This window comes from Pungitius pungitius, chromosome 4 (assembly GCF_949316345.1).
Source record: "Pungitius pungitius chromosome 4, fPunPun2.1, whole genome shotgun sequence".
NCBI lineage: Eukaryota > Metazoa > Chordata > Actinopteri > Perciformes > Gasterosteidae > Pungitius > Pungitius pungitius.
Window position 1 is genome coordinate 20,939,277 of NC_084903.1, and position 15,599 is coordinate 20,954,875.

Below are 15,599 nucleotides of genomic sequence, written 5' to 3' on the forward strand. Positions count from 1 at the left end.
GAAAAGGGGGTTTAGGGGGCCAGTCACAGACACTGAGCTGCCCCTGAGCTGTTAGACAGTCTGCCAGCCCCTTTGTCCAGCAGCACCCTCCTTCCTTTATTCCATCATCCACTTTGCCCCCCCCCCCCCCGCCCTCCGTGCTCTCACAGGACAGACTGTGACTGGAGGTCCTGACATGCACTTGCATTAAAAACCTACCAAATATGTATTATTTGGATCGAGCATGAGCTCTAAGGGGCCCCCACTGGAAGACGGCAGAGAATGGACGTGGAGGACGTCACGGGGTCACTGCGCCCAGACCTGTCCTTGAGTTACAAGCCCGGCAAAGCTGTAAAAAGTCCATTTCAAAAGGTTTGAGGGAGAGAGGTGTGTGTGTGTGGTGTGTGTGTGTGTGTGTCTCTCTCTCTCTCAGAGCGTAACAGGGCATGCCCCAGAGTGTTTGTTTTGACCCCCCCTCCTCCCTCCCGAGCTCAGTGAAGCTCAATCTGCTCTGTCTGAGTCGGTTTTATGAGTCACACACACACACACACACACACACACACAAACGGCATCAGTGTATTTTCCACTCCACAACCTAAACTCCCTCTTTTCCAAACCAAACTCCACCTTTAGACAGATGATCACTAAATGTATGAATCCCTCGAAAGTAGTTATTTTATCTCGCTTGTGTGTGTGTGTGTGTGTGTGTGTGTACCTACTATTACCACAAACAGAGCTGGTTGGGCATAAAGTTCAGGCTTAGCTACGGGTCATGAAACACAATGATGTTGACACAATTTCCCCCAGCAAAAAAAAATCTATACCAATTGGTCCCTTTTTCTTTTTTGCTGATCAGTCTTTTTCTCTTTCTTTCTCTCATCAGAGACTCATCTTTTTCAAATGTACACTATTTTACCATCTGATTTTTGGCCCGAGTTGTAAACACGAGTATTGAGGTCCACCCAGCAGGGTATTTGAGGTCATAGTCGTCCCCCCCCCCACTCCCCACCCCCCCTCCCCACCCCCCTCAATGAAGCACTCTGAGCCTTTTAGGGATCCGAGGCTTGATGGAGACGCAAGAGTTTTTTTCCTCTTTCCATTAGTTTCTCATTCAACATGCAGGAGTCATAACTGACCCGGATAGAGCGAGTCATGCAGTTGGTGGGAGTCATTGGAACAGGGCTTTGATCAGTGAATCAACATGCAGTTAAAAAGCCACTATTTCGATATTAAATGAATCAAGTTGTTTTTGAGTCATACATTTTTAGTGGTTCCTGCGTCTCTCATTTGACTGTTTTGGGGTTTCACTCGTCTTTCGGGATCGTAAATTGGATTTTGCTTGTGTTTTTAGAAGATGTGAGAAATTGTGCTGAATCATTCATTCATGAACCAATCGATTGAGGAAAATAAACAGCAGATTCGTTAGTTGCAGCCCTTATTCACAACTCCAAATATAAAAAAAAAAAGGTTTCATGAGGAAGTAAATGCCCTCAACATGAAACAATAATTGAAAGCGCAACCTTTGTTTGTTCTCCTTGGATTATATTTACCTGTTATTTATTTACTGTTTCTTTTGTCCAACCCTTTTAAACACCACTGAAATGATTAATAGACATTTAGTGTCGTCTGAATCCGCTGCGTCCTGTCTGGCCCGAGTGTGTCTGCTGTGCCGCGTGTCGCTCGGACAGTTGAGTCATGCTCTTCCTTCCCTGTAAGCGCCTTTCCTTTTAAAAACACCAAATGGCCGGTAATGCTCTGCAGTTTGTGCGCGTCCGTCTCCGCCCACGCAGTCGAGCCCTCAACAAACAGCCACTCAGCCGCAGGGACACACACACACACACACACACACACACACACACACACACACACACACACCCCAGACTGTTAACATCACAGTGCAACAACAATAACCTGCTTTGATTACAACCTGCTTGAGGATTACGATGCACTCTTCTTTTTTTGGGGGGGGGGGGGGGGGAGGTCTCATTCCAACGTTGTTGGTGCTCCTCTTTAGTGTTACAGTGTTTCGGTTAGTTGAGCGTTCCTCTTCTCGTCGAGGATTCCATGGAGTCAACAAACCTCCACGAACAACCAGATGTGGTGAGAGGAAACCGCACCACTGAACCGTGGCGATTCAGGCGCGTGTCAAACACAGAAGAGGAACCTCCACCACGAGCAGAACCTCAAAAACACGAGGCCAAAGCGTCACTTCCACCGGATCGGTATTCGCTTCACACGGCACACTTCCCCCTCCCCCGCAGGGTGGGCGCGCTGCGGCCTATTTGCCGACTCCGCGCCGGTGTCCGGGCCGTACTCCTGGGAGTCGAGTCGTGTTTCTCCCCCCCCCCCCCCCCCCTCCCCTCTCGACACTTGAGATCAAAATGCAGAACCGCGGGGGCGAGTGCAGCTGGTCGTCCTCGACTTTCGGGAAGCCTGACGCGCCGCGTGACGCGATGGATCTATTCATGTCACGTTTTGAATACTGTCGCGTGGCTCACTTTCCTTTGTTTTGTTTTTTGCGTGACGCTGCTGTGGCTCACGCTGGAGAATCACTTCAGCTTCTAACAAAACATCCTGGGCCTGTTCTAATATTCAACTGCTTCTGTGCACCTACAGTACTCAGACACCATTTTCACATTTGAGACTCATCTGATCCGCGCGCACACACACACACACACACGCACACACTTTCCGGCACATTTTTTTTACGTGAAAGCCTTTGCCATAAAAAATTGAAGCGCTATTCTCAGCCGGCCGGGTGTACGATGGCTGACCCAGATGTGGCAGCTTTCATTAGTTCAACAGTACACAGCCCTGCTTTTATTTGAGGACTGTCCCTCTAAAGAGCTTTAGCTCATGCCTTTGACTCTGACAGGGGGGGGGGGGGTATATGCGGTTGTTGCCGCTTGCATAAGATGATCAGAGCGTTTTTTGGGGTCATTGTGCTCAGGGATTAGAGGCCACCTCCCCGCGCTATGACAATCTGCAGAGTCAAACTACCGCTCATTACAGTCCAGCAACCAGTCATCAGGCTGCCGACAGCATTATGAGCGCAGAGGTTAATCAACACAATGGATGCCCTGTTTCTGCATCCTGACGTGTCATTGCGGCCGGTGGTTTTATTTTTAGACTTCAGCTCATGAGCCGAGGGCACACAGCTGGGACCCTCGTCGGGAGAAGGTGTCAAAGCCCAGGCAGCATATGCAGAAATATATTTATTACACCAGTATCTAAAAGACTCATTCAAGTGAGTTGTTTTTTTTTTGGTCAAGGACCTTTTGTATTGATGAAAATTAGAAATTAATACCCGAAAAAATGTATACTAAATCCACAATTTGTGAGCTCCAATCAACAAAGAGGCACATCGCTAACCGCTCAAAACCAATGCCACCCCCCCCCCCCCCCCCCCCCTCCCCGCAGGTCCCTGGACGGCCGTCTGCAAGTGTCCCACAGAAAAGGTTTGCCCCACGTCATCTACTGCCGCCTGTGGCGCTGGCCCGACCTGCAGTCCCACCACGAGCTGCGGGCGGTGGAGCTGTGCGAGTACGCCTTCCACACCAAGAAGGATGAGGTGTGCGTCAACCCGTACCACTACCAGAGGGTGGAGACGCCAGGTACGGGGGGGGCTCCGCATTTCATCACGGCCCTTAACTCTTAAGATTTATTCTACTTTGCTGCCAGGGCTTTTTTTCTAATAACAGACACATTCATGGAATCTCTTTTGCTGTCTTCTAAGGAACTACTTGTTGTGTGTGTGTTCATTGTTGTGTGTGTGTGTGTGTGTGTGTGTGTGTGTGTGTGTGTGTCTGCCTTCATGTCCGTTATGCAGTACTCCCACCAGTGCTGGTGCCCAGACACACAGAAATCCCCAGTGAGTTCCCTCCTCTGGACGACTACAGCCATTCAATCCCAGAAAACACCAACTTCCCTGCTGGCATCGAGCCCCAGAGCAACTACATACCAGGTACCAGCGTACCCCCCCTCCCAACCCCCCCAAGGTTTTTTTTTCTGTGGTTGTTCAGACAGCGGCCCGAAAACGATTGTAACATGTTTGAGTGCCTCAGACACCTTTTCAGACTTTTTTTCACCTGCAGAAACGCCCCCCCCCGGCTACCTCAGTGAGGATGGAGAGACCAGCGATCACCAGATGACCCACAGCATGGACACAAGCTCCCCCAACCTGTCACCTAACTCCGTTTCACCCTCACACAGCAACTTAGGTACTGTGTGTGTGTGTGTGTGTGTGTGTGTGTGTGTGTGTGTGTGTCACAGACAAATGTTTCCAGCAGGATTTCTCTGTTTGATTCAGCTCCAATTGTGTAAGAGGGAACCAGGTGATGAAAGAAGCCTTTGTTCCCCCCCCCCCCCCCGCCCCCCCTACACACACTGATCAAGCCGAGACAGCGTTCAGCCCTGACTCACTTTAATGTATATCCTACGTTAATTCCACCAGGATGGAAAAACGCCTGGAGGGGGTAGAGGGTGGTGGGGGGGGGGGGCACTCTGCTGGAAAGCCTCTGATGAAATAACAAAATCACTTGAAGCGGTCGTCCTCCTGCCCTGCAAGGACCAAATGTAGAGTTTGTGGCCACCTCGAGCTGGAAAACGGCACGACTCACCGTGGAAGTCGGAGTCATTCCATCATTCGGGCTCCAGCGCTTTTTTTTTTGTCTGCTAAAAGCTTCTGGGGAAACATTTGGACATTTGGTGGCAGCCTCATGTTTGTGTTAGTTTTGTGTTGTTTGCGCCGTCTGCATTCCCAATGACCCCCCCACCCGGCCCAACCTCCAATATTGTGTCTTTTTCTCTCCCGTATAATCCGTTTTTTCCACCATTATTCCTCTGATGGCATCCTTCCTCATCCTGTTAACCTTGATTTCACATTTCTGTCTATTAACTCTCTCTCTCTCTCTCTGTGTGGGTCAGACCTTCAGCCGGTGACGTACTGCGAGCCGGCCTTCTGGTGCTCCATTTCCTACTACGAGTTGAACCAGCGAGTAGGAGAGACCTTCCACGCCTCGCAGCCCTCGCTGACGGTTGACGGCTTCACGGACCCCTCCAACTCTGAGCGCTTCTGCCTGGGCCTGCTGTCCAACGTCAACCGCAACGCCGCCGTGGAGCTAACGCGCCGACACATCGGTAGGGGAAAAGGAAACGACGCTACTCTTACAATGACGTCACACTTTTTTTCTTTCTTTTTCATCTGATGGGGGTTTTGTTTCCGTCTTGTGTTTTTCGCGCAGGCCGCGGCGTGCGGCTGTACTACATCGGAGGAGAAGTGTTCGCCGAGTGCCTCAGCGACAGCGCCATCTTTGTCCAGAGCCCCAACTGTAACCAGCGCTACGGCTGGCACCCGGCCACCGTCTGCAAGATCCCCCCAGGTGTGTGAGGCACCTTTTTTTTTTTTTTCCTTTTGCGTTCTTTTTTTTTTTTTAACTGGTGATTCCGTACAGACTCGTCCAAACCTTTCCTTCACCGCCAGGCCAGGAATCTCCTCTGAATGTCTGTTTCAAATAAAAAGCTTTTATTCTTTGCTCTGAAATGGTGCACAAATGTCCATAATAGAGGTTTTGGTTTTGTATTCAATTCACCTGCGCCTCTTTTTCCTGAATGTCACGACACATTTCGGTTTTCCTGTCAAATTAACGTAAAAGCTCAATCTAGCTCATACACACGGAGACATCGAATTGATATTTGTTCATCCAATAGGATGATCACATGTCATGCTGGACTTGAAGCGGTATAAATCAGCTGATTCTAGGGAGATGTTTTTTTCTTGTCAGATTTAGCTAGATAAATTGGATCATATCAACACACATGTCCCACATATGTAGCGTTGTTTGACATTGTGTGTGGGCTGTTTTGTCGCCCCCACCCCCCCTCCCAGGATGCAACCTGAAGATCTTCAATAACCAGGAGTTTGCCGCCCTGCTGGCCCAGTCTGTCAACCAGGGGTTTGAGGCCGTGTACCAGCTCACCCGCATGTGCACCATCCGAATGAGCTTCGTCAAGGGCTGGGGGGCCGAGTACAGGTAAGCGCCCCTCCTTAACCAAGCCCTCATGTAAACACAGACTGCAAATGAGTGAGTCACGACCCCGCGATTCCAGACGCCCCCGCGGGCTGTCTGCCGCTCGCACTGCGGAGGATCCGGCGCCCCGTGACGTCGCCGAGGCTCCTCGCCCGGTTTGCACGGCGGACTATTTTTAAAACAAACACATGTGCCATAAAAGAAAAGAAAAGAAAAAGAAGACAGACTTTCCCTTTTCCGTTCCCCTCCCTGTTTTCCACACGGCGTGACTCACCGATAGTAAGGGAGGACCGCAGGTTTCCTTAAAGGGGGGGGGGGGGGGGGGCGGCCCCCGGCGCTGGTGAAACAACCCGTGGGAACCGGAGGCTGGTGCCACACAGCTGGGAAGTGTTCATCTGGCGCTCCCGTGCATGAATTAGACGACTCGCCTGCTGCTGCTCTTGGCGTCGACCAAAAAAAAAAAAAAAGATTATTGGTGTTAGTCGTTTTATTCCCTCGCCTCATTCTAGCCGCCTTTTTTTTTTTTTTTTTTTTTTTTAAAGCTTCTGGGCGATGGCGGAGCACAGAGCCGGAGGTGGTCGAGGCACACCTTGGGAAATCAAATCCCACTACTTTTATTTTGTATTTTTTTACATTTTGTAATTCTGCTTCCTTGCAGCAGGCACTTTAGGCCAAAGAGCTGTCACCTGACTCCACTTACACCTAAGCACGTTAAGTTACTTTGTAGGCTTTGGCATCTCCTGTCCTCGGCACTAAGTGGAATCAGAGAGGTGCCACATTATACGGAGCACGAGAGGTTAAATGTCTGGAAAAGTGTTGTTTGTGTTGCTTCTGCTGAAGAACAAACATCCGAGTGGACAATCCGTTAAATCCCTCCGGGGGGGGGTTTCAGAGGCATATAGAGCAAAGGTAGCACGTGTTTTATAAAACTACATTTCATTGTGTTCAGTTACAGAAGAAAAGAAAAAACTAAAACTAAACTAAATTCATCACTATATAGACAAAGCATTGAAGATACTTTTAGTTTTTTTAAAACACCACCAGAAAAGAGACAGACCTAACTTCACACTTAAGGTCAATTTGACATCGGACTGATCTTAATTTCTTCCTCATCGGACATAAACCGTGTTAGAAGAGTAAGTCAGAAAGCTGTCCCTTCATCTTTGGGCTCTTTGTGACCAGCGCCTGACGTGAAAGTGGAGTCGTTTTTTGGGGGGTTTGCCGCCTTCCGCCGGGAGCTCAACATCTGTTTCTTCTGTCTCCCAGGCGACAGACGGTGACCAGCACCCCCTGCTGGATCGAGCTGCACCTCAACGGCCCCCTGCAGTGGCTCGACAAGGTGCTCACACAAATGGGCTCCCCCAGCATCCGCTGCTCCAGCGTCTCTTAGGGGGCGCCGGGGGGGGGGGTGTGGGGGAGGACCCTTCACCCGCCCGCCAACTTCTAAACACACACAGACTGCATGCAGGCACAGCTACACAGGACCGGACCACCCCCCCCCCCCACCCCCCTTCGTTCAGCCGATTCTCAATCTGTAACTTGGTCCTTCCTCCCCACCAGCTGTCAGTAGCACTTTTTATATACATGTTGTTTGTGGCGAAAGGGGACATTAAAGTGCATTAAAGCAGTACCATGTAAGTATCATCTCAACATTTTGTCCAGAATTATTATAAGAGCAATGGGAGCATTTTTTTTTTTTTTTTTTAAATATACATTTTTTTCTCTTGTTTAAATTGTTTTTTTTTGTACAGATATTTTGAGATATTCAACTTTAAGCATTAATAATTCTTTTTAAAGCAACATGTAACATACTTTTAAAATACTTTGTTTCTGTGTTGGGGCATTTGATCGGTTATGAAGATATTAACAGATGTGACCCCGTGAAACCTATTGGAAATGAATATTATAATGAGAATGTTGGCACTGTGTGAAGGAACATACTGTACGTCCAGTACGCGCATTTGGTTTTTCATTCTGTCCCGTGCAGCCCGACGTTGCCCCTGACCGGGCAAATGGCTCAAAAATAGCTTTTGAGACGGCAACAAATGATAAAGCAAGAAATCGGTCACAACTCTTAAAACCCACACTGAGTACTTAAAGACATCGGCATTTATCCAACGTCATCGGGAGGATGATGCACTTTTAAAAAGTGTTTTTTTTTTTAATATCCTAGGCAAGCAGTGTCGGTACATTCAATGGCAGTTTTTAATTCACAGCTGCAATATTTCTTGTCTAAAGGTTATATGAAATATATCCTGCATTGATTTCAGGAAGCTTTTCCCATTTGCAAAATACTTTTGCAGCATTGTATTGTTATGACTTTGAAAACATCTCACACACACGGAGCTGAGCACACCAAACATAGTTGAATATGTGCGTTTGTGTGTGTGTGTGTGTGTGTGAGGGATACTGTGAGAGCAGGAAGATGCCTTTTTTGCTTTTTTAATTTTCTCTCTCAGCAGTCCATAACATTGGTCTTGTTCTCAGCCATCGGTGATATTGACTCTTTCCGGCGTGGAAACCCGCTGAATTACGTACAGGAGCCAGCGGAACGAAACCAGGCTCTCGAGGCTCTAAAGTCGATTTTTTTGCTACCAATTATTTTTGTGAGGCGCTGACGTGTCTTTGGACGATGTTGAGGATGTACTTTTTTATTTTTTTACAGAGTGAGCGCTTTCTCCCCATCTGTGTACGTCTCACAATGCCACCGTCGACCTTTTGTAATGTTGGTGTTTTTTTTTTGTTTTTTTTTTGAAACACCAAAAAAAGAAGACGTCTTAGACGTGGATTCGAAGCTTCTTCTCAGCTTTGATCCTGTTTCCTCTGGGCCGCCCGCTGTGGTGGAAGTGGATCGGTTTCCTCTCCGACTCTCTTTAACAGCCGACAAAGACACGGCGGGGGGGATTTTTTCCCTGAATCCTTTCACATGAATCCTGCTTTTGATGTTAAACGCCAGCCGAGTGGTGCCGATCTTTGACGTTTTAGGGACTCGAGAGGAACCGCAAAGCCATAAGATTTGACCCTTTTGTATGATTTGTGAATCTCTTATTGTGTAATTGTGACTTTTTAAACTGAAATGTGGGATTGTTTCAGAGACAGTAGCATCTACCGATCTGAGACATGACTTCTGGTGTCTTTGAACGCAGCAGTCGATGTGATTCCCCAGTAGGGAATATTTCGCTATTAAATTCGCCATTTTTATACACTCTTCAAGTTACACTGCTTGTGCTTATATCCTCCTCGTTTAAACTGTTATCGTTGTTTGTTGTGATTTATGTATTTGTGCTCTGAATGCGTGTTTTTAGATGTCTTGTATAAAAGTATACCTTTCTATTCTGTTATTTTTCTCTGCATATAAAAAAAAAAGTTGATGTGATGCTTTAAATTTCTGTTGTGTTTATTTTTCTATTAATTGTATTGATATCTCGTGGGGACCATGGGGCAGAGTGAGAAGCAAACTGAGGCCCAAAGTCACTAAAGGAGGCAGATTTGTCTCTCAAAGAAGTCCAGCTCTGGAGGTACCTGCCACATGGAGGCGGCAGAATTTAAACAACTTCATTCCCAACACCATTATGCCTTTAACATGGTTCCTGGTCCAACTTATTTGGTTTTACTCTAAGACATCATCTCCATAGTGGGTTTGTGAAGTGTTGTGTGTGTGTGCAATTACGTCACTGTGGCAACAACACTGGCTCAACACTGCCACCTGCTGGCTGCAGCGGTCACTGCTGGCTCCATGTAAGGAAGGTTAAGGTTGAAACTGTTCCAACTCTCATTTAGTTATTAAGTTTAGGGTAAATTTGTGGTGGGTGACGGCACTCTACTTTAGTTTTAACATTAACACCTTGATGTGAAATGATTAGTTCAAACAGGAAGTATTTAGTAGCATTGCCACGAGTGCTTAAAGTAAGCCAAAAGATACATTAAGAATAATAATATCAGGGTGCAGGGTAAATCCCTGCACAATTATTGATCTCATTAGGCAGAACAGAGATGACTGAACATAAAAGATTAGTGTGTGCATTCATCACTCTTAACTGCCGAGTTAGCGTTTCGGCCCTCGCGACTACAGCTGATAGTGATTAAATAGCGATCAATTGAACAGACAGGGAGACGTGGCCGCCGCCGTCTGGTGCGACTCGCCGCCGAAAGGTGAACAGATGAGTGCCGTCAGCCCGGCCTCGCGTGTGAAGGTCACGGCGTCCGCGGCGAGAACGTTAGCCGCTAAACAAATCCGTCTTCACAAAGGTCAACGCCGTTCTCACTCTGCCCCCCCCCCCCCCCCATCCTCAAGGTCGCTCGCCGCCATCGTTGGCCCGCAGCGCTGCCAGACGAGGGAGAAAGCCTCGACTGCAGCATCATCACCAGCATCATCATCATCAGCAGCAGCAGCATCATCAGCATTCAGTCCACGGGTGGCTACGTTACAGCTGCCTTTGGACGGCAGCAGGTACCCGGAGACGGGCACCCACTTCTCCACCTGGCTGCCATCGGCCCTCGGCCTGCACACACACACACACACGCACGCACAGATGCCAGTACGTTGGCCAGCACTCACCCCCCCCCCCCCCCCCTGTGCAGGAGGGGAAAACTGTCGCGCCGTCTCCACCGAGCAGACGTTTTGTTCCAACAACATTCATCAACACCTGGCCAACACTTACTTTCGGTGAAAAAGGAAAGGAAAAAAAACCAAAAAAAACATGGATATCAGATGGTGAGAAGCGAACCGGTTGTGTGAGAAGGTTTGGTTGGTGGGGGGGGGGGGGAGGCGGCGAGCGAAAGACGGAGGAAATGTTTCCCCCTCCGAGCAATTTTCTGCTTCTCGGTTGTCGTTTTCTTTTCTTTTTCTTCTGTCCTCCTCGGCTTCTACGGTGGGAAAAAAAGAGGCAGCGAGGGAAACATATTTACTGACATCCATGGGCTGTCACCGCTCTGATTTATGGTGCTCGGATCCCCTGCCTGGTGAAAAGGTGGCGTTGGGGTGTAGAGAAAGCACCAGGCGCTGACCTAGAACTAATAGCATTCGACTTGAACAAGCTGTCCGAGCTGAGAGAGTGTGCAGAGCCGGGCTGGAGAGGAAATAAGAAAAGTTAGTAAATGGGGGGGGGGGGGGGGGGGGGAAAGAAGGCTCAAATTGCAACCTTTTGACCTTTGAACACCTGGCCTGACTCCATTGACTATCCTCTATACACATGCAGTAGTTCACTCGGGTACTGAGCAGTGAATAGCAGACGCTCCCGGATCAACTGTAACTGGCTGCAGAGGTGAACCGCCGAGGGATTGGGGGCCCGTGGGGGCCCGTGGGGGCCCGTGGGGACACGCAGGACGTCATCTGTCTCCAGTCTCCAGTGTAATAAAGCCGAGTGACTGCTCGGACTCGGAAGAGGATGTGAGCCAAAGGTTGGGTTTCTACGGGCATCGTGTCAATCACGACGTCGGCCGGCTTGGTTTTGTGTGTCATCTGCTCGGTCTATTTGTATATTTAGTGTGATTTATTCTGCAGGTATTTAAACAGAAACCAAGTCAACCTTTTCACCTGATTGCGAGAAGCTGGATGAGTTATTTGAGTCTCATTTGAGTTTTTTTTTTGTCTCTCTGTCAATTTGTTAAAAAAAAACAAATGTTCCAATGGGCTTTTCAGGGCCACAAACGGTTAAACCCCTTCAAAGGACAGTTTGAAAGTCCAACATTCAGCGTCCAGGCCGAGCCACATTTTGAACACCTCCTGAAAAGCTCAGGAAAAAAAAACAACCCGCGTCTCGCTTCAAACGACGTGTTCGCCGGCAACGTCACCCTGCCGAGGTCGCCTCTTTTTCTTTTTTTTTGGGTGTGTGTGTGTTCTGAGGGCAACAGCTGGGACATAATGAAGCTTTCAGGCGCTTGTTCTCCCGTCGTGTAGCGCCAGCTCCTGTCTGCTCCCGCCAGATGTTCCATGTTTTCCCTCCAAAGGACTCGGCCCGCCAAAAAAGAAAAAAGGGGAGGAGGAGGATCGCCAGGAAAGCTCCACTGCTGACTCCTGAGTCGGGTTTAATCGATTGTGTCGTGTTTATTGGGGTTTTAGTTTTACGTAGATGTTAAAATAAATAAACACATCAGTTGGAAGGTACCTGGAGCTCGAACCGAGTGGTTTGACTCTTCACAGAGATGAGGGCCGACTCATGGTGTCACATGAGGGCAGAGAGAGAGAAGTTCAACACATGCACTGTTTGGTCTATTATTTATCAGAAAACACGTCTTTGAGTGGAGCCATTTTCTGAAAAGAAAGATTTTGAATTCACTCATACGTTTTTTAAATGACAGAAAGTTGCATAATTTAGAAAAAAACGTGGTTGGAAAAATAATAATAATAATTTGGAGGTTTCAGCAAAACACGCACAGTCGTATGGAAAAAGTCTTATTATTCCCATTCCTGAGGTGCAGCGGAGACGACTTAAACGATCCTTTATCAAAGAATTAGTAGCTGATCGACCAGTCGATTACCCGAACCAATCATTTTCAACCTCGTATTTGAACTAAACGCCAGCAGTTCTTAAGTCAGAACTCATCTGCTTGAGAATTCTGAACCACTTTTGAATGTGTTGAGATACATTTGCGTTTATCACATGTAATCACATGGAATCGTGTTGCTGGCTAACCGAATTAATAGAGACTACATGTTTTTACATGTAATTAAATCAACAGAGTCGGACCTTGTTTTGTTTTTTTGTTGTTTTTGGGGTGAAAGAAGAAAACCTCTATGGGCTATCCTGTCACTGATCAATGCACAGTTAGATGTTTAACATCTGGCAAGCCACTGGAAATTGGCTTCTATGGCATCATCGCGTTGCCATCCTCCTCCCGTCATTAGCTCTCACCACTGCCCCGGGGCGGGGTTCATGATGTCGTTTAGCTTACACGGAGCCGCAGTAAAGTGATGTCACATGACGTTCCCTCGGCTCCTTTTTATCCAAGCAGCCTGCCGTGCCGCCTGCCCGTCCCTTTTTCCACGGGCTCCACGGGGGGGGGGAACAAGGCGCGATGAGAGCAGAGGCCCGGTGACATGATGGTTTCGGGGTTTCTTATACGTCAAATCCCATTTAATTTGGGGATTTGGGCAAATAAAAATCATCACACAAATTTCCAATTTGCTATATTTTCCTGTTCAACGTCTGTATGTAGCACAAAGATTTACTGCAGAAAGTTGCACCATTGCTGCACTAGTTTTAATTGAATGTGCAGTCAAAATGATTAGCCACAACGATGGAAATTATGTAGTTGTAATTACCAACAGATGGGGGGCTTTATTTGCACTCAAGGCGACTGTGTGCATGGGAAATGCAGTGTGAACAAGAATAATTAAGAAGTTAAAGTCCTGATTTTTTTTTTGTGTCTTTTAGTTAGTTTAAATATGCAACACTATGATGTAAATTTGTTTCAAATTAGCGATTTAGTTAGGTGAGCGCTCTGCCTGAAGCAGCCGCCACCTCATCGCCTTGAGAAGAAACCCTTTCCTCCTCCTCTTCTTCTTCTTTTCTTCACCCTTCTGAGACCTGAGCGAGCCGGTTCTCCGGAGGGAGGCTCCAGCGCCTCATGAGTTGTTTCATGATACCCGAGGGCCGACTATTCAAGGGGGGCTGGACTCTATTCTGCGTTCCCGGGAAGCTGTTTTAACGGCGCGTTAACCTCCAGAGAACAAACAAGGCGCCCCCCCGGGGTCACGAGGGGTCACGGCGTTACTAAAGGGATTCGTATATAAACCATTTAAATGATTTCACACAGCGTTGTACCACTAGTTATTCACATGATCGCCATAACATGTGGAACTCTACGTGCTCCCAAAGGAAGGTCAGAATGTCTAACATACAATTTAATTTCTATTGAAATAGAAGGATCTACGGAGGACTCCGTTAAACTATTTCCCTTCTCGTTCTTGTATTTTTAACACATTACTTTGCAATTGCTGAGTTCGTGTGACATTGTTTGTGGCTTTTTTCATTGTTTCAGGGACGCCGTGTTGCACGAGTTCCCGCCTGGTGCCACCACGCCGCGGACAAAAGTCGGGTCAAAGTTCAAGGTGCACGCAGTACGCACCGTGCAGGAGCATCCGCAGTTAAAAAGACACATGACTTGGAAATGCAGCGCACCTGCACAGGTAACTACTTCATTTTGCTGGTGAAATGACCTTTTCCTCCTACCATCCTTTTTTTTTGCAGTTAGTTCAGCGAACAACAGAGGTCACTAGAAGCTGCTCTCGCATGGCGTCGGCACATCCTCTCCCTCAGAGCTGGTGTGTCCCACGTTTAACAAAAAAAGTGCTGTGGTAGCGGAAGTCTTTCTTTAAACTACCGTGATCTTATTTCCACCCTCTCTGATTCAGCAAAGCTGCGAGCACAGGCGTGCTTTATTTACGCTGCTGTATTTTTTAATGCATGACAGTTTTGCTGAGGGGAAAAAAAAAAGAAGAGAAGAGTTCCTCCTCCTCGCCATGTTTCCCCCATCGATTTTGGCCGCCGCTTTGATGGGAATCAGCGCCAGGAGTGTCACTTAGATGAATCACTGTTAGTCCAAGCTGGCGTAGCTCGGCGCCGACAGAAGGGAGAATTCCACGCGGATCAAATAAATACAGATGTGAAGTAATTAGTTGTATTCCCAAAGAGCCCATTGTGGGCATGTTAAAGATGCTTGGGATCGGCTGTCTTTCCCACTAGCAGCTTTTATCCATTTAAAACAGCAGCAGAAACGAGGTGGGTCATAACCCCGGTGGCTCTGCATGAGTCACATGTCCCACCTGGCAGGTGAGATGAGTTGATCCTTAACAAGAGCCTCGTCTTCTTCTAATTTCCCGGAAACTCACTGATTTTTAGGAATTAGACAAATCCTAAAACATGTATTCAAATTTTAAAGATAATTCTATTCCACAATGTTCACGAAGCTAATGTTATATTTATTCCACAACAAATTTGGCTCAATAATTCATGTTTAAGTCCCTTTGACTTTGACCTTGATTTAACAAACCTGAGAGCAAATTCTGGTTGGCAATGCCACCCTGAAGCTTTATTATTAGGACTGACAAGCGGAGAAAAACATGATTAAAAGCAGCAAAACAAGTAAAAATGAACAAAGACGTTGACTGCAGTTTTCTTAGAATTAGAATAGTAGAATATCAAATACCTCCCTGGTGGATTAATTGAATTATTGGTCCTGTCCAAAGATGTTTGTGACCAATCCTGTGGCTTTGGTGCATTGCAACGTCCCGAGGAAGCATCTCAGGTGACAGTTTGCCAGTAATTAATGTAAAACAAGCTTTGATCTTCACTCCAACCCAAAACGCATTTTGATCCAAAAAGCCCCGCTTGAAGTGCATGGTCTTTAACAAAAAGATTACACGTTTGCCAAATAATACTGCCATTACGATTAATGCCTCCTCCTTGAGAAATTGAAACCTTCTTTTTTTTTTTTTTGCTCTCGCAATTATAGGCCCCTTCAGGAGGGGACGTATTTATGCCCAGCAGTTAGCAATGCATTGATTTAATACATTTCTAATCAGGACATACAGCTTCAGGGCCTAAAATGTTAATTTTTCCTGCCGCTTACAAAGTAGCCTTTGATTTT

At 47.3% G+C, this 15,599-nt stretch overlaps 1 protein-coding gene across 1 annotated transcript in view; it reads left to right on the plus strand.

Moving 5' to 3' along the window:
• The window catches only part of LOC119198624 (mothers against decapentaplegic homolog 3), an 18,351-nt gene extending 8,967 nt beyond the window's left edge, over nt 1-9,384 (plus strand). The window contains exons 2-8 of the mRNA XM_037456016.2: nt 3,400-3,593; nt 3,809-3,943; nt 4,074-4,199; nt 4,906-5,118; nt 5,223-5,360; nt 5,867-6,011; nt 7,275-9,384. Coding sequence (XP_037311913.1) covers nt 3,400-3,593; nt 3,809-3,943; nt 4,074-4,199; nt 4,906-5,118; nt 5,223-5,360; nt 5,867-6,011; nt 7,275-7,398 — 1,075 coding nt within the window. The 3' untranslated portion in view covers nt 7,399-9,384. The remainder of the gene's footprint in view (nt 1-3,399; nt 3,594-3,808; nt 3,944-4,073; nt 4,200-4,905; nt 5,119-5,222; nt 5,361-5,866; nt 6,012-7,274) is intronic.
• Nucleotides 9,385-15,599: the final 6,215 nt, after the last annotated feature.